The 18,994-nt window shown below is 41.2% G+C and overlaps 1 protein-coding gene across 1 annotated transcript in view; it reads right to left on the reverse strand.

Moving 5' to 3' along the window:
• The window catches only part of nr3c2 (nuclear receptor subfamily 3, group C, member 2), a 75,058-nt gene extending 57,569 nt beyond the window's left edge, over window positions 1-17,489 (reverse strand). The window contains exons 1-2 of the mRNA XM_008302814.1: window positions 17,107-17,489; window positions 13,739-15,565 (exon numbers count right to left, since the gene is read on the reverse strand). Coding sequence (XP_008301036.1) covers window positions 13,739-15,546 — 1,808 coding nt within the window. The 5' untranslated portion in view covers window positions 15,547-15,565; window positions 17,107-17,489. The remainder of the gene's footprint in view (window positions 1-13,738; window positions 15,566-17,106) is intronic.
• Window positions 17,490-18,994: the final 1,505 nt, after the last annotated feature.

The following is an 18,994-nucleotide window of genomic DNA, read 5'->3' on the forward strand; positions in this document are numbered from 1 at the left end:
GGACAATTTAGAATCACCAATTAACCTCAACATGTTTCTGGACTGTGTGGGAGGAAGCTGAAGAACACAGGGAGAACCCACGCTGCACGGGGAGGACATGCAAACTCCACTCAGAAAGACCCCGGGTGTCCTCACTGGGACCAAACTGGCGACCTTCTAGCTGCGAGGCAACGGTGCTAACCACCGAACCATCTTGCAGCCCTCCTTGAGAACATTTTTGTACCAAATTTCACCCAATGTAGTTTATGCTCCATGATAAATGTACTGGAAAATCGCAGTACTAGCCTGAATCACTGCCTTCTTGGTGGCTTCTGAGTCAAGGAAGATGTCCATGTACTCATCCATGTCCCCTGCACAAAACATGTGCAGAAAACATGTGCAGGGGACATGGATGAGTACATGGACATCTCCAGCTGCAAGAAGAATGGGGACACGTGCATGCCACAAAATTGACCTTGGATAACTATTTATATATATATGGTGTTTAACAAATATGGATTTAAAGAAATTCATAAAATGCACAGTGCAGTGTGAATATGACAGGATATAACACACTGAGGATTGTGTATTTTTAAATTTTTTCCCCCCCAAAAAAGGAAGATCTATTTTCGTCCAATGGGTCAGTGTTTTGGAAGAAAAAACTTTTCAGTTTTTAGGGGAAACTGAAAATGAAATGTAGAAACTCATTTTTGTGTAGCGGTATGAAAGGGTGAGACTGAGACAATGGATATGAATTCACAACTAAAATGACAGTTTGAATAGCAGACAAATTAACATCTTATTTTAGGAATACATGGGAGCTGAAGAAGAGGCGCTTGTATCAGTAATGAGAGAGTGATGATGATAATGATTATGATGACTTATTCATGTGTCTGTTTCCCCTGCATTTCTTTTCTTTATAGGGGAGCTGGTGATAATTTGAATTATGCTCCTGCTGGAATTTGTTTCCTTGTGGGAAGAAAACTTGTGTATTTGTATTGTTTGATGCAGAGGTGTCTTCTCACATTGTGGCTGAGCCACTAAATGGCATCACAATTAAATTAAAATTCAGATTAGATCAGCTTTAAAGTTGTACTTTTTAGGTCTGGCTTCATCCTTGCTTTAAAGTAGCTGCATCTTGGTTATGACACAGCAAACAGAAAGAAGTGGATGTTACAGTAAAGTTTGTGACATATTTTTTTTGGAATATTTCCTGGTGAAGACCTGTTTTTAAATGGAGATCAGCTGACGGGCAAAAAGCCAGTTTTTCGAGCTGTTAGTCATCTGACATGTTCTCTAACAATTACACAACAATGCCAATTATCACGGCTTGATGATCACAGTCAAACTATTTACAAGAACAAATTATATTTTTCTGCAAATTCTGATTACAATGGCTTTCAATGTTGTGTTCAATGAGCCTTTCTGAAAGCAATTTTAAAGGGTTAGTTTGAATCTCTTTGAGGTTTCTGTGCCTCTCTAAAGTGCTAACCGCCACCTACTATAGATAATATACTGACTACGGATAAGCCCCTTATTCTACCCCACTCTTTACAAACCCTGACACAGGCACTATGAAGTGTAGCCATGTGTGTCATGCTACAGAATAGTGGTGATGGATGGGATCTCCACATGTGACAGGGCACGTAATAAACTTGCCGCATTTCCCTGACTCACTATTGACCAAGGTTAAGCAGTAGCCAGTAGGTCATATGAATAATTAGGTCATCACTTTTCACAATTTCCCCATCTTTCATGCTCTGCGGTTACGTTACTCTGTACTATAAACTGTGACAGGTTCCAGTTCTGACAATCGTCTTACCCACTCAACCTGTCAAACAGGCAATCGCAAAGGCAGTTGAAACACTATCAGTATCACATCTGAATAAGAAGCTTCCTCCTGGCGAGCCCGAAATATCACAAGGTGCATGTGTTGGCACTGGAGCAAGTGTTTGAGAGAATACAGTAAAGGAGGAAGAACTCGTGGCATGTCAGCCATATTCACAGCAGGCTGACAAACATCCTCCTCCAACACCGACCCAAAAGAAACTAGATAGTAGTATAATTTGGAGAAACAAAGTCATTTTTTCCTTGATACCAGACACAGATGATGTGATAGAACGGCGTCGAGGCGGCAAAGCATGGTCTCCTTTAAGATAACCAGTGTTGCACGGTGTCATGTCTGTACGCAGACAGAACTGCTTGTGTTGCAGAACCCTGCTTCATGTCCAGAGTTCTTGATGCAAAACCCCAAAATCAATAACCCACTGACGAGAAAACTGGATTTTTGAAGGCATGTGATTCCTCTCTGTGTGACTGCTGAACAGCAACACTGACCAGATGTTTGCTTTCCATATTCAGACAAACATTGGGACTGTGATGGTTGAAATGCTGTAAAAGCAGCACTGGTTCTCTTGAGGAGGCAGAACAAATTACGCCGTTGCCTTTCCCCCACCGGTGACATGCATCCATCAAGGTGAAGTGCATGTTTTTTCAAGTACATATTTAATATGAGGCAGGAATCAAAATCAGTCACAGCATCCATTCCTACAATCAGAACTGGTTTCATTTGTGTGCATTCAGAGAGCTGGTCGGATGCTACAGCAACTTAAACACAACAAAGATGTGTATCCATTCCAAACAAAAGGCATTAAACCACAAAACAGCAAATGATCACCAAGATACTGCATGCACTAAAGTTTCTACTAGTTAAAAAGCTCATTTGCATGAGTCAAATATATTCTGCAACAATTCAGCAAAAAATAATGCTTATATGTGATGTTTGTGGTGATAATGTAATGTTAAAAAAGAATATTCTTTCTCATCATAGCTGCTGCGAAGCTTCACAGAATTGTAAAAAAAAAATGTGGATAGTTGTTTTTTCTTTCTGTGCAAAAACACACACATCTAAAGTTCAGTGAAAACTAATGTGAAGCTTTAGCAAACTGAGTTATTCAAAGTCTTTTTAGTTAAAAATATATTTCTTTGTGCTCCTATGGGCAGCGTCTCCTTGCTGAACTGCAGAAGAGAGATACATCCTGGTAGCTGAATGTAGGTTTGTTGCTGGGAAAACAACAGCACACCTACGTGACTGCAAGGATGAAGAATTTGGCTGTCTCAGACTGCTGGAGCCTCATATTAGCTTGAACTGTAACACAGACTGTGGATTTCATGCTTAATTTCTTACACCGTAGTAGAACGGCTAAAATATTATTTGCGGCAAATGAGCACCAAAACTAATAACTCCTGTAATGTATGCATGGCGTGAGAGTGAATTAACAAAGTAAATATGAAAAACTGTTTGTATGAAATGACTGGAGTTTTGGAACTTGTTTAACTACGTTACTGTTGGGTAGATAATGGAAAGATAATTAAAGTGCTGGGGCAACGGTGACATTAGACTAAAGGAATGCACTGGATAAACCTGATTCATGTCTTACATTACAGTTTCCCACCGTCTCTTCTTTATTATCTTAATGCCTCTCTGATGATGCTAAACCACAACAAGGCAGACAACAGTCTGGGAGCTTGTCTGCATGTGATTAGACGAACAACAAAATCAAGGTATGAGTGTGCTTTTCCACTCCTCGCTCTGCTGAAAGCTCAACGTTACAGTATTATGGTGAGTCAGCTTCTTTCAATTTCTCCAAGGTCCAGTAGCTGAGCAAGATTGTGAATAAAAGAGAAAGGTCCTGCTTAACAGTCAAAACCCAAAAAAGCCCCAGACTGTCTTTCTTTCAGAGCAGAGTGAACCAGGCAGCTGTAGCCAAGTCAGAGGAAGGCAGGCAAAACAAAAAGCAGACACTGAACAGGGGAATGCTTGTCTATGCCAGGTACAGTGCAGTAAACTCTATAGGGAGTCCCAGAGCTGTGGACAGCAATGAGTTCATGCCATCATAGAGCTCTATTAACAGTCAGGAGTCTAATTTCTTTCTTCCAAACGCTCAACCACATGCAAAGTCATGTGTGCTCACCATGATGGGAACCAAATGCCACCCACCATTCAATAAAATGAAACAACGCTGGTCACGTAACCATCTCTCTAGATCTACTGCTACCTCGAAATCCTGTTTCTTACACACTTTAATTTAAATCTGGAAGAAGCTGATCAGACAATAAGTCAACAGGATTACAAATCTGACACTCAACGGCAGTTTTCAGCACTTAACAGAATTCATTGCTCTGCAGACACATTTCTTTCGGTACCAAAAATGTATTAAGGTTTGAAAACCAGCACTATTTGTCTTTCCACGGCTCCCTCAAAACAGTGGAGGTAAATGGAATTTCACTGTTTTTCTAATCCACAGAAGATGTTAAGAACCGTATTTCTAATGAAAACTGCCCACAGTGATCATCCAGAGTAATGGGGACATCTATTTCCAAAGCACTGCAAACAAAATTACATTCACCTCTATTACAACGGAGACACAAGTCAGAGACAAACATCTCAAAATCTGGGCAAGTGAAACAAAAACTATCTGCATGACTAGACACAACCTGAGGTAGGAGAGAAAAAAAAAACTTTCCTTTGTTTTGGGTTTTTTTCTGTGTGTAATTTGAACATTGACCCCTTAATATCCCTTCAGTTTTCTTTTCTTCTCTCTTTTACTGAAAACCGAGATCGTATTACACTTCCTGACAAACACGTTTACCCTTTTGCAGTGTCAGACAAGCAAATTCTCTCTCTAGCAACAGGTTCCGTTATGATATAGTATCTTTATCCTTGGGCTGTCACTGGATCCTTAGGAGCTTCCTTTTACCTCCTAGTTCAGTGTATCACAGCGTGCTGCGGGGCTACATGCATGATTTGTGCGCCCGGAGGAGCCGGATCCTGAATAACTGGAGTTCTGCAGGACAGTCTTTTATAGATTCGACTAAATGCTTGACAAAGGACACACACAAATCATTTAGTGTATTTTTTTTCCCCTGCAGCAGAATAGGAGATGCCAAGTAAATGTGTGTTTTCTAGGTCATGCTGGCCATTTTTGTATGTGTGAATATTACTGGATGTTTTTTTGCTATTTTAATATGGGCTGGTAAACAGTATGTATGTATTTTATTTTCTATAAAAGGCAGCCAATAACAATAGCTTAAGATAAACTGTACATCCACTAATTAAATCGAGCATTTAGAAGCATTTAAACATCCCTCAAAATTTACACACGTCAATAATTAAAAAAAAAAAAAAAAATGGCATCACACAATTACCAACCAGGCAGCAGAGCAAACGGACGCATTAAAAATAGAATCTGGGAAAAAGAGAGATGGCTAAAATAACATCTCTGAAGGTCACCAAATGCCAAAATGCTCCAAAACCCTGAAGGGGTTTCTAAAAACAGGCACAAGTGAAAGTATTTTTTCATTTTTTGCCATTTGTGTCCAATTGTGTTTGGAATGTCAATCATTAAATCAAATTATTCATTTCTCTTCAGATTGGCCCTTTCAGTGTTCTCGTTTCGCTAAAAATATCATTCCTTGCTTTTTGAAATTTTGCGGTAGGAATTGGAAGTTATCGGCAAAGTTATTTAAGTCGCTCTTTTCTGAATCATGGGTTCTGCTGACGTACAAAATGTTGGTGTGAATGTGCCTTGTGCGAGTGTCTATGTTTGTGTGTTTTTTCGGGAAGAATGAAAGTGTTATGTAAAAGGCCCCGGAGTCCCCCCCCCGCCCCCCAAACAACAAACACAACACACAAACACACACCCTTCACTTTATTTGAGCCAACTATGCATGACCTACTTTGGGAACCTTTCAAGCTGAACAATTAACATTTTTTTGGAAGTGTCTTCCTTTATGGCATCCATGGAGGAACTGACAAGACAAACACCGGGCTTAAACGTAAGCACTTTGGCACGACTACTTGGGCAAGCTCTAATTAAACATGAATGATAAAGGCATGCCTTGTTTGCTCAGTCAAGTATATCAGGATACAAGAGGAAGACAATAATATGCTGAGAGAGTGAGTTGAGATGGGTTCTCTTTGCATCCTCTCCACCAGAAACGCAACATAGATTTAATTGCTTGTTATTGCTCTGAATGAATAACCAGTGAATTAGACATCCACCCGCTTTTATCTCAACAAACAATTCTTTTTGTGTGTGTGACAATAACAATGGGCTCTTCTGACCAGTTAATCTTTGTAATTTGTGATTTAATATGCACGCATGTTGCTCCGTATTAATGATACACCGACCAGTCGGCAGACCTCGTGACTCAGACCTTGAAGTCCATCGCTAAAAATTCTTTCAGACTTCTTGCACGCAAGGTGAACGAGGTAGTCGGCGCACAAAAGAGCGCCATTCAGCCACACACAGCAGCATGCTATCAAAATCAGGGCATTCATCAACACACAGAAGCATGCACTATGCTTTGTTGCAGCTCTGGTATTCAGTTTCCGCCTCCTTTATGCAGTTTGTTAATAACCTCAGCAACAGAAGGGAATGTCAGCGGTAGGTAATAGAGTGTAGATCTCCAACTACAGGCCCGGCCTAGCGGAAATCTGGCCCTCTGTCACCAGACTGTGTTTCAGGAAGAAGTTCAAATGAGGACAAGACAAGCATTCAAATCCCAGGAGCTTTGGCCAGCAGTAACCACACTTTTATTGGAGTGTCAAGTCCGGCCTAGAATGTGTGCTGTTGTTCGTGTTGTTGGCGGCCATGGCGGCAACGTTGTGTACTTGTGTGTGTGCGTTCATGGCTCTGTGTGGGAGAGGCTGAGTGGAGACTTTTAACATGGTTTCTTTTCTGCGCAACAAAAGCATCCGATCATTGTGCCACACAGTATCATCTTGGTTCTTTAAAAAAGATTACATCCACTGTAGGCATTTACTCCTACGCTCGAGTAGCACAAGGTAAAAAACATATCCATTCATAAAGCTGTAAAAGAAAAGCTGCCTTTCACTGTGCCTTCACGGCTATACCTGTTAAGATAACACTGGGTATTCTTCATCAGATCCTGCATTTAAGTCTGTATTTTCTCCTTTTGGTAAAAGGAAAGAAGAAGAAGAAAAAAAAAAAAACGACAACCAAAATAAAATCTCAAGACTTTTAGCTGGTATCCTTCTCCAGTGCGAGACAACAGATGAATTCAGCATGACTGTATTTGATGAGCAGTGGAAAAAGAAAGTAAGTGTAATGTGTATTTGACAGAACCGCTTTCAAAACCAAATCTGCTAGAAAAGCTAAAAGGCTGATAGGGGTGAGAATTTTCCTCTCTACATTTTAACAGTAACCATTACTATCCTTCTAAAACTGCATAATTAGATTTTGGGCAGCGCAACAAGCTGTAAACACAACACTGACATATTATCACCTTATAAAGCTGTTGTGGTGAACTTGGTTTATCCAACAAAAACAGACCAATATGAGCGTTTGCATGATAAAATAAATCCCAGTTGTTGCTATTTTTTTTTGGATTATTTTCTTTTTAGCTCTGTTTGGGTCTCCACCAACTCTTGAGGGAACTTTTGGACTCTTCAGCTGCTCCACTTTGTTCACTAGCGAGTGGAGCATTTATTTTTTTTCTTCTGCTGATTGGTCCTAAGCAAGTAGCCTACAATCAGCTTATCAGTGCTTCAGCTGCCTGCTGCTGCTGTAAACACAGTTCACAGGAGTATGTGGCCTGGAAAACCCGACCAGGGACAGTTAATGCCTGAGAGGAACTGCAGCACAACAAGGTGTAACGGTTGGCTGTGATGGTACTTAAATTCCAAACACTAAGGCCAAGCCAAGTTGGTGATTTGATATGTTCAGGACTGACCCTGAAAGTCTTTGGTGTCCTTAAGTGATTACGGATGTATTCCCACGTGAATTTAATGATCGCTGGTCGATCAATAAAATCTCATCTAATAACTGAGGAATGTTATGTTGTTATTTTAATTTGCACTATAGTATTAACCTGCTTCTTTAAAGAAGCACTGTGTGATCACCCATGTCATCACGCCTGAATGGTTTAAACACTTGGCAGTTTACCTGTATGCAACCTTTCTCCTGCCTCTGCTTCATGCAGCCATCTGAACACGCTGCTTAAAAAATGCCTAAGCTCCGTAAAAGACATTTCCTCCACTTTTTACAGGTTTTCACTCAGCTGAAATGCCTCACAAAAAGCACTTATCTTCACCAGGCATTCATTTTTTAGGACACATTTTTAGATCGTAGGAACCGTAGACAGTAGAATCTCACCACTTGGACCAACTCTTACTATTCATACCTTGAATGCTGCCTCTCGACTCTACTTTACACAGCCTCCAATCCACCCACACCAACCAGTGATAGCCTGCCCAGAAGACAGAGAAGAACTGGATCCTTGTGGGCTCTATGTATTAATTTTTATTTTTTTTATTCAGGTGTTTTATTGATTTAGTTTTGTTTCCTGTAGACATTAATCTTGATGCCAATTCACAGAAGGTGGTAAATAAGGAAAAAAAACACAACGATTTCGTCAAAATGTTTCACTATTATAAATAAAGAAGTATACTTTACAACAGTAAGGCAATACAGGTACTTAAAGTATGTCTGTGGGCATGACAACTCCTATTATGCTAAATAATCTATTTTCAGTGCTCTTAGCGGTATACAAGCAGTTTCCTTCCTCAATGAGCTACTGTGGCAAAACTGCTTCCTACTATTTAACCTATTCACAGGTTGAAAATCTAAAACTACTGCCTGCCTGTATTTATTTAGTCTGCCGTCTGTCTCTATTTCTGTGCTCGATGTGAAGAGATAGCTAATTTCTGCTCGGTAAAGCCGGTTCATTTGACTGCTGCGCTGAAAGGTAAGTTTAAACTGCCACAGGGCCCTGAACACAGACCATGACTTATTCATGTGCTTGTCCCAAAGTTCAGAAGACATTTTAGTGCATTCCATTTTTATTATGCAGTGTATTTACTGCATTAATAATAATACTTATAATATAATTTTAACAGTGTCCCTCTCTTTGTTGACCTTTAAAAGCATTCCACTGTATGTTGTGCCAACTCCTGTAATAAATAAGGCTGTTGACTTTACTTTGTACTGTTTTACATGATATATAAATGTATAAAATAGTACATCTATTTTATTGTAAATATCTATCTAAGAAAAACTACATTCTTTAATAGCCCAGTAACAGTGGGTTATAATTCCCGTACAGTGTTTTCAGTCGAACTAAAAAACCATTCACCCTTCCATCCCCTCTCAAGCCGTATGACTGGATTAATCGTAAAATAAAATGAAAAATCAAACAATTAAATATACATGTTTTCTTCTTAGATAAAGTTCTGCTTCTGCAAAGGCGACCAAGGCATTGTAAAGGTTAGATTTTTTCCTTTAACGTGACTATAAGAGTCTGCATACTGAGCACACGGTGGCTTCAACCTTCAATTTTTTCCACTCAAAGTGAATAGTTCTTGCCCTCCATGCAGAATTATTTTTTTAATAATGTATGTTGTGGCAGCTATGTACATTCAGCGAAGAGTGAATAGGACTGATTGTGTTTGTTTAACACTGAACCATCACCATATTAGCTCATATATATCTTGCTTGAGAGCACATGAAATGACTCATAGTCAGCGACTGTCAGGGCTACACTTAAGATATCATCAACAAGAATTTCCACATACTCCAAGGAGTAAGGCAAAGAGGGTTCTCATTTGTTTTTCTAAAGCAACCTGACACTCATTCAGTTGTGCGGAATTACAAAATAAAAGAAGAGCAACACTGAGGCTTGAAAACATGAACCTGTTACTTGAAGTTTGCCAGCATATGTGCTTAGATGATATTTAGCGCAATTAAATGATCATATTCTCGCCGTAATTACAACTATATAATTAAATATTCCACAGCACACATGAGAATGCACATAATTAAAACACTCGCATGCAACAACAGACTATATCTTTGCCGCATTGTTATGTCTGCTGTTCAGACAGATGAGACCCACAGCCATTCCCCAACACCTTCACCTGTAACATCCTTCTGACAACCCAAAGAAGCAGCTGCCCGCTTTATAGTCAGGGACCCATAATGCACTGGGAGCCCCTGTGCATGCCTGGTGTTGGGATTTAATTGGATATTAGTATCCAGCAGTGTCTGAATTAATCAAATCATTTCCATCCATTAATTTAGTGGAGGAACATACAATTAAAGCCTTATTAGTGTGCTCTCAGGAGTATGCCTTTTCATCCCTCTGCAGAACATTGAGAGTTGGCCAGAGTCCAGTGTAAAGCATTCTCCCTGTTTGAATCTGGTGCTTCCTCGTGATGGGCAGTCTGTCCATCTACACAAACTGGCTGCGAGCTTAAAGCAGTGAAAATGCCCAGCCATAAGAAGGTGCTACCTTTCCCATGTCTATAGCAAAGACTAAAACAGGAGCTTGTCTACATTTTTAAAAAGCACTGTTGGCTTCTATTTTTCTTTACTTCTTGAAATTACAAGGTTAAAGTACTGACAAGTTTTAGAGAAACTCTATTTGGTGAAACATTACTGTGAAAACCAACACAAAAATGCCCTAAATAGGGTGAAAAGAGATTTGGAGATTTAAGCAGTGGCATAATCCAGAGCCTTAATGTAGGTCATTTTATGACAATTTCTATATTTATATATTTTATAACCTGTAGTGTACTGCCTTTTAAATATTCTTCCTGAAAATAAATACAGAAATTAAACTTTTTTTTAAGGATAGAAACATTTAAGAGATAAATTCTCAGCATCCAAACCTCTAATAACACAGAGTGCTCCATTGTGGCTACCTAGTTTGGCTCAAAATTAAGTTTAAACTAAACGTCACAAAAAAAAAAAAAAAACATCAACTCCAGGACTCCTTTTTCTCCCTTCCTCCTCTCTTGTGAATCTAAGTTGAAACGTTTTGCACAAAGTAATCCAGACTGCTCAGATGAGCAGCCATTTTTAATTAAAACCATTTACAGAGGAAACCAAAGTGAGAAAAAAAGAGCCAAGGGATTTAACACTCTGTCATCCAAGGCTTCAGCGGATCAAAGAGTTTTAGTTGTGCTTTTTAATGGTTACGTAACATTTTTGCCTATGAAATATTGGGCCTGGGCAGCATCTAGTCAGTCCAACGCTGGACAGCACCACAAAAATTTTCAGCACTGCACTTTCACATTTCAGGCAGGATACAATAAGGGTATGTTTATGCCTAAGTATAGCTGTCAATCAATACAATACTAGTGGTGTAACAGGACACTGGAAGGAGGAAGCAACTTCTGAAAAAAGGTTTGACATTTCTCTCTATTTATACAGTATATTTGTGTATATGTATGCATTATATGTATGCATGTATGTATGTATATTTGTGCTCGTGTCTGTCTGCTTCCCTGCCTGCCTGGCTGCCTGCCATGTGGCCCACCTCTTACTGTCATCCTGTCTGACATTAGGGCTAAGCTGGATCTCATTAGGACCAAGGTGGCAGTGATCCCGTCAACATCGCTTTGGCTCCTGCCATATGGGTCGCCTCCAAGGTAACGGGCTGTATCAGTCTCCTCAGAGCTGCAAGCCTTGTTATAGCACATGCACAAACACACAGACGGAGTATCTGCTCTCTAGACAAGTGTGCACTGTCCATATAAAGCTGAATAAACACGTCAAACAGAGAACACAAAAAAATGATAAGATAATCAGGTCAAATCTATCGGTGAGATGCAGTATAAATAAATACAGGCACAGACACACATACGTAAAAGCCGACACACAGTGCAGTGTGCTTACTATGCATGTTTGGCCGAGGAAATACAAAAATCACACAAGAATCTGATGCAGTTCTGTATGAGCTCCGACTCCCTGAGAATTCATCCGGCTATCCGAAAAACCAAATCTTACTTGTTATTAAGGCGGCAACTAACAATTATTTTAATTGTTGATTCGTCTGTGAACTATTTCCTTGATTAATTGATCAGTTGTTTGGTCAATAAAATGTCGGAAAATGGCGAAAACTGTCAATATTGTCTTCTAAAGTCCAAGATGATGTTTAAAACTTGAAGATATTCAGTTTACTGTGACAGAGAAGTAAAGAAATCAGAAAATATTAAAGTTAAGAATCCTTTTGCCCTTAAAAAAATCCTCATACTGATTAATCGGTTATCAAATTAGTGGGCAATTAATTTTATAGTTGAAAACTAATTGATGAAGCAATAATTGTTGCAGCTCTGCTAGTTTTTTTTGTTGTTTTTAAAAAAAATATGCATACACATTTAATATACAAGCCTGACATTAAAAAGTTTTTTTTAGCTCTTATTGAACAATAGTTTAAAAAAAACCAAAAACACTTTTAACCTATATTTGAAACAACAAGCCATCAGAATCACTAGCAATGTACACTGCTTTTATAAGCTCCAGTAATTTAATTTGTTGGTGATGACCTAAGTAAATATGCAGTGATCAAAGACTGTAATAAACAGACTTTTTCCTAATCCCTTCCTCCAAACAGTCTGAATGACAGCGACTGAGCTAAAGAAAATAAAAATAGACAATTGGAAATGGCAGAGCAAACAACGAAAGCTGCAAAGTCGGTTACTGCAAATTCAATCTGGAAAACTTTTGATCTAATAAATGTCCACTTTAGGATTCTGTGCAACATCACAGTCCAAACTCAGTTTAGAGTTGTCATGGTCAAGCCTCAGTCAAACGTAGCAGAATAATGTACATGAAAATCCCAGCAGAAGCTCAGATATGGCTCTGTAGTTCTCTCACAGCAAGCGTCTGACTTTTATCAAAACCCGTGCAAGTCAGCAGGAAGTCTTTTATGATTTTGTTTCGCGCTTCTTTGCTCTATCTCATAAAAACTGTAAATTTATGACATCCTGTGTACAAATATATGATAGCAATAGGCATTTTATCATTCACTATTATTTAGTGTTATATTAAATGCAAATTCCCCATATACAGGACCGCATACAATTCTTTGATTTACTGTAAATAAACAGCAGCACCTGTCACTGATAGTGTGTATTTTCAATAGTCGTACTGTGTGTTTTATGATCTAGTTTATAGCTTTGAAATTCACTGTTATTAATCATGCTGATAATTTACTTCCTTCACATGTAACTAGGACACCAGAATACATTGGAAGCACAGCAACTGTGTCAAAGTTCCACTTTACCAGATTGGCGGCTATTATAGATTTTTTTCCCTCTGGCCTGTTTGTTTAGTTTCTGCCCCCACTCTCACAAAATCAACTGTTTATTTCATCAGTTTGGCAACAAAAGCATGTGATCAATCATTCATAATTTATGATGCTGCCAATGTCCTAGGGCCCATAAAAACAGATATTTGCATTACACAAGGTCTTAGCTAGACCTCCCGACAACAGACCAATAAATTTTGTTGTTGTACATACTCACTGGCCCCTGATAAGAGGTAAACTTTGCCTCTGTGTTACTGTAGAACTCTGGGCAGCACTAACAGTGATGATGTTGTGATCACATGCTACTATAACAATGACCTGGACCTCGTCCTTTAATTCCTGTTCCCCCAGCCAGCATCCCGCTGCCTTTCCCAAGCCCTACTGTTGTTATTATTTTGCATTTCTCAAGGCAAACGCCCTAAATCCCTTGTGCAATATGGGTCTGACTGTAACAAACTGGCTTTCCATCTATGGGACCCTCTAGAGAGACGTGCTATTATACAGATGCGCTGAAGAAAATAAAACATTATTTGAGAAAAATGAAAACTGCTGCCTTCTAAAGCTAAACTTGAATATTTATCGGAGTTTTACACTGAACAGACACGCTGCAGACACTCCCTAGAGACATCATCATCCTCCTTACCTTGACATGCTGTCTGTGATGCAGTTCTGACCCGGGTATCCTTCACCTCTGGCTGACAGTGACCCTTGTGACATGCCGGGCCGAGATTTCCACGACTCCATTAACGCCGATACGGGTGAAATTAGATTCAACAAAGGGTTGGACTGGTCCCTCACATCATGCCGCGTGAAAGACATTGTTCCTTGCGCTCCAATCTGGTAATGGAATGAGTGTCCACCGGAATTAACTCCAACAATGGCGGATGTGGACATGCTGTTATTCTCTTGGTAATAGCTGCCATCAGTGGTCTCCTGCTTAACCCCTTTCGACAGGACATTGTTGGAGAACACATCGGGCTCATAGTTCCCATTCATGGAGGAGACAGGGGGTCCTAAGATACCAGAAAGACTGTATTCATCAATGTTATTCCTCAGGGACAGATAAGTGGTCTCAGACGCAGGGAAGAGACCGAGAGATGGTGACTGCTCACCATAGGGCTGTTGATTCATACATCCCTCACTTTTGTTTGGCTCACTCTTAATCTGTGTGATAAAGGGTGTGCTACTCGCACTACATTTGGAGCTGCCTAAGCACATGCTCCTGAAGTCAGTTCCAGGCTCGTTCTTAATGTACTTAACCATGCCCATCTGGTCTAAGCCGACGTTGAACACCTCGCCGTCCACCATCTCTACTTTAGGGAACTCAAAGTTCTTGAAGTCTGTGTCTCTGGTCAGCCCTGCTGCCTCTGGGCTGTTGGTGTCATTCTGCACCAAACCCAGTCCACCAGCAGGACTAGACACCGGGAACCCACCAGAGGAAGGATTCTGTGGGCTGCTGACCGCCATAGTGCCCCCTGTGGCCGGACTGGAGATGGAGGGCCGGACTGTGTTGCAGTTGTTGGCGGTGCCGGTGCAGGTACCACCTGTGGGGCTGGAGACAGACGACCTAATGTTACATGTGGTGCTGCAGGACGGAGGGGATCTCACACTACTCATGCTCTGAGGGCTGGACATGGGGGACCTCATGACATTGAGTGGGCTGGTGAGCGGCGGTGAGCCCACTGTGCTGGACTCCACAGGGCTACATGTGACTGAATTCCTGCGCTTGATGTTGGCTAGAGTTGCAGCACACGAAGTCTGGCTGACAGGACTACTGACGGACGAGCAGAGTGGTCCAAAGCACGTGGGAGGACTGGTGGTAGACGACACCATATTGTTGCTGCCTCCGGGGCTGGAAATGGAGCTGGAGGTCTGGGGACTGCAGGACAGAGAGGAGGCCAGCATGGATGCTGAGCTAACTGGAGTCCCGGCGGTGCATTCTCTAGGAGTGGTGCTCGGCTGCTGGAAACCAAATGGCTTTAACTTGGGGCTCTTTGTGGGGCCACACTGGTTCTCCTCCAGAGGCCGTCCACATACTGGATACAGCTTCCCGGGGCTGGTGCTGCCTCCATGCTGGCTAAAAGCAAAGTCTGCCTCCCTGGCAGCATTCATGTACAGACCCATAGACTCAGCCACAGTCTTGGAAAGCTCCTTGGAGTCCATTTCCTGCTTATGACCATGGAGAGTGTTGTTGAAGTGTGGGAGAACAAATGGCTGGTTCTGGCTGAGCCGAAGTGTTGGCTGCTCCTGCTTCTTTGTATTGTTGTCTTTGCAGTCGGTGGCCGGGCTTCCAGCAGGGCAGCTGACATTGACTATGTCCATCAGGATATCACTGTTAGTCAGACTCGAATCCTCTGTACTGCAGCAGTACTCCATCGTGCTGGGGACCTGAGACCATCTGTTCTCTGTGTCACTTCCATCAAAGAAACTTTGGTATCTTTTGGTCTCCATTGCTGGCGCATTGATTCACCTGGTAAATATGGAAAGAAGAAAAAAAAACTGTTTGAATTTATTACAGTCCACCTTTACACAAGGAATTGCTTGAATAAAAATAGCTGATGCATTTTAGGACATTTGCTTTCAGGCAGAGACCACGTTCGACTAATAATTATGTTTTCAGGAATATGTTAATCAAGCTCAAATGAAATATAGTCTTTTGATTATTGACAGACACCAAAGGAGCAAATTCCACTTTCGCTGAAACCTAAACATGGAAAAATGAAGTGCAGCAAATGGGAAATATTCAATTAAAAAAAAAAACATAATGTATTCATAGATTTTCATATTATAATGGATTACACTTTAAGAAGACAAAGCTTACATCATGCTGTGCTAACACTATGTTAATGTTAAAAAAAAAAAAAAAAAGTCCAGAGAAAATCTGCACATGATTTCCTCTCTCACAGATAAAGCTCCTTATCGCTGCACTACAGGGGATGTACAGTATGATAAGTTAAAGAAATCTGCATCTCAAGGGTTAACTTATCTACGTGACGTCGCCTGGGCTTTTTGTTTTAAACGCCCTCCTCTGCTGCGCTTCTATTGGACAGCAGGAGGTCCAGCAGCCCCGTCAGGACACTCGCTGATTGGTCGCACAGCTGTCACTCAATAGTTATTGCTCTTGCAGCCACAACATAGCTGCGACACAACTTGAAATGTTGTTTTAGGCGCCGAAGCAGGTTTGTCATGTGCAAAAGCAGAAAAAATACAGAAAAAGAGTCAAACATTTAACACGAGAGACTCCAAAAATTAAGGCATCGCTTTAGGTGATGTGTCAATATTTATTTTGCATGCTACGCTGCACTCCTTGGAGGGCTCGCAGCTCCCCAGCAGCCAACATATAGGCTGCGAGTTAAAGTTACTCAGTTCGCCTGCAAAATATTCCGCATGCACATGTGCACACACTTGAATGTGAAAATGAAAATAAAAGCAGCCTGATAATTCGTCCCCTGTACTCCTGCCGCTGTTGCCCCAGTCTCTGCAGGACGTGCAACTCTCTGCATATTTCTCCATTTTGCGGGTGCGCAGAATAAAAAATTGACGATTTTCTTGCTCTGCTGAAGGTAATTTACGCAATGTTAAAGTTACATTTGCGGATTTGGGAATGACAGGAAGGATTAAATGCAGCAGGATGAAATTTTTAATTATTTAAATCACATTTTTTTTAAGACTAGAATTTCAGAGCACCACAGTAGATGTGAATCACTTTATACCTCCAGGTGCTGCGCAGAAATATTAAGTCTACTCGTTTTTTGTTTTGGAAAATATTGCGGCTATTTTTGTACGCGTGTAAACTTCTTGGCGAGTTTTATTGTGGAGCAGACACGGTGCTGCTGGTCCCGGGTGAAAGTTATTTGGATTTCTCCTCCACAGCGAACGCGGCGAAGGATGCAAAGTGTTTTTGGCTGATCTGTGAAAGGAGTTTTTCATCCTCTCATTTTTCATCTCAAATATTAAAACTGTACCAGCATCAAACCGTGAGCTCTGTCCGTTTTTTTTTCTCCCCCTTACCTTAATTACGACATTCAGAGTTGTCAGGTGGCTGTGTTGCTGGGCAGCGATAATCCAGAGGACCAAAAAAAGACGCGCAAAAAAAGCAAAGTCAATAAATATCAACAAATGTGTCCCGTCTACTCTTCCCAACACATTGTTGTCAGTTTGACAGCTAGACGCACTGGACGAGAAGTCTACTGCGTATTATCACTAGTAATCCTCAACAGCGAAGCCGCCGCTCCTGACAGGACGAACGACAGCGACGGGTCGGACGACAGCCGCGGATAATCTCACATTATGGCCGTAATTTTGCAGATTAGCGAATCTGGGGCCCCAGATAAAAAGAGTAATAAAAACAAACGAAGGAGTCGGTCGGACTTGCAGTCAGAGCGACGTCATTCTGTGCACATGGACCCTCCTACTGCAACGAGTGCAACACAAACTCCGAGGAGGGGGAGGAGGGGGGGGAGGAGAGGAGAGGAGGAGGAGGGGTGAGGACAGGAGGGAGAGAGAGAGAGAGAGAGAGGAGAGGAAGGAGGGAGGGAAGGAGGGAGGGGCGGAGCGCGCGCAGGTAGACAGAGCCGTCTGGAAATAGGGCACCGCGCTCAGTGCAGCCTTGTTTCACATAAACTCTTAGGAGACGCAGAGAGTCAGCCTGTTTAATTCAAATCAAATATCCTCTGCAAGTTTGTTTCACGCTGCTGCTAAATATCCCTTCCCACAGCCCTTCATATTTTTTCATTCTTTTTTTCCCCCACTTCCAAGCCCCCGATGAACAGGTCTGCCCTTGCACTGTCATGCATTTGACAATTTAGATAAGAGGAGAAAGCTCAGGAGTCTTCCCCCCAACAGCTCCACTTTGCAGTTAACATGGAGCTTTACAAAAAAAAAGAAAAAAAAAAAGCCTGCAAGTCCTGAGAGCAGAGCCATCCTACTGTAAGAGAGGAGTCACCATAACTGCTGCCTCCACTAGGTGGAGCAATATTTCTGTTCTCTACTTAGTGGTCAAGCAGGCCTCCTAATTCAGTCCATGTCAAACTATGACAAAATAAGTTCACACGTTCAGTGAAACAAACTGCAGACTTTGTGATTTTGTTTCCTTTTTCTGTCACTAAGACTGAACACTGTCTACACTCATCAAGTAGAATCATAAACAAGTTGACACTGAAATAACAATTCATAAAAATGTAGTTTCTCGTGGATATTTGTGGATGTCATTCATCACTGATGATGCATCCAGCATCTGCCGACCGTATGTTCACATCTGGTGCTGTGGGTTCATGAAAGTGTAATGCACCAGGAATGGATTTTGTTTTAAATGCAGCAGGATGAAAAGAGATATATACCCACACTTTGCTCAGGAGCTATCAGACACAGTCTACTTGCTATACTGTAACTTAGATTAGATGGGATCAGTATAGCGCACTGATAGTTTCCAATGGTGCGCTCACGACAAAGTACAATGTGCCCATGTTTATCTGTGATACCAACATCAACAAAAATAGTTATGGCTCCATCATTCGGATTAAGTTGTTATTTACATTTTACTGCCCATATCTCGTGGCATTGATGTGAGCAGAGACTTCCAGCAAACATCCAATAATCAGTTTAATCTCTGCAGTTGTCAGTCACATCCTGGAGTGTTTCACGTGGCTGCATAAAAGGGTGCACGTAGGATTTAGGCGGTGAGAGTGGAGCTATATACAGTAGTTTCAATGTTTCTCTTCACTGCTTGTCTGGCTTCTCCGAGCCAGCCTGTAGCTATTACCCAAGCAAGGCAGCAGCAGTTAGATTAGTCAAAGCCAACCAAGCAACACTGCCCGCCTCCCTGATCTGCCTGTTAATCACCCATGAATGGGGACCTGCTTCAGAAAAAAGCAGGAGAATCGAGATATAACCAATGATT

This window comes from Stegastes partitus, unplaced genomic scaffold (genome assembly GCF_000690725.1).
Source record: "Stegastes partitus isolate 25-593 unplaced genomic scaffold, Stegastes_partitus-1.0.2 Scaffold37, whole genome shotgun sequence".
Classification (NCBI taxonomy): Eukaryota; Metazoa; Chordata; class Actinopteri; family Pomacentridae; genus Stegastes; species Stegastes partitus.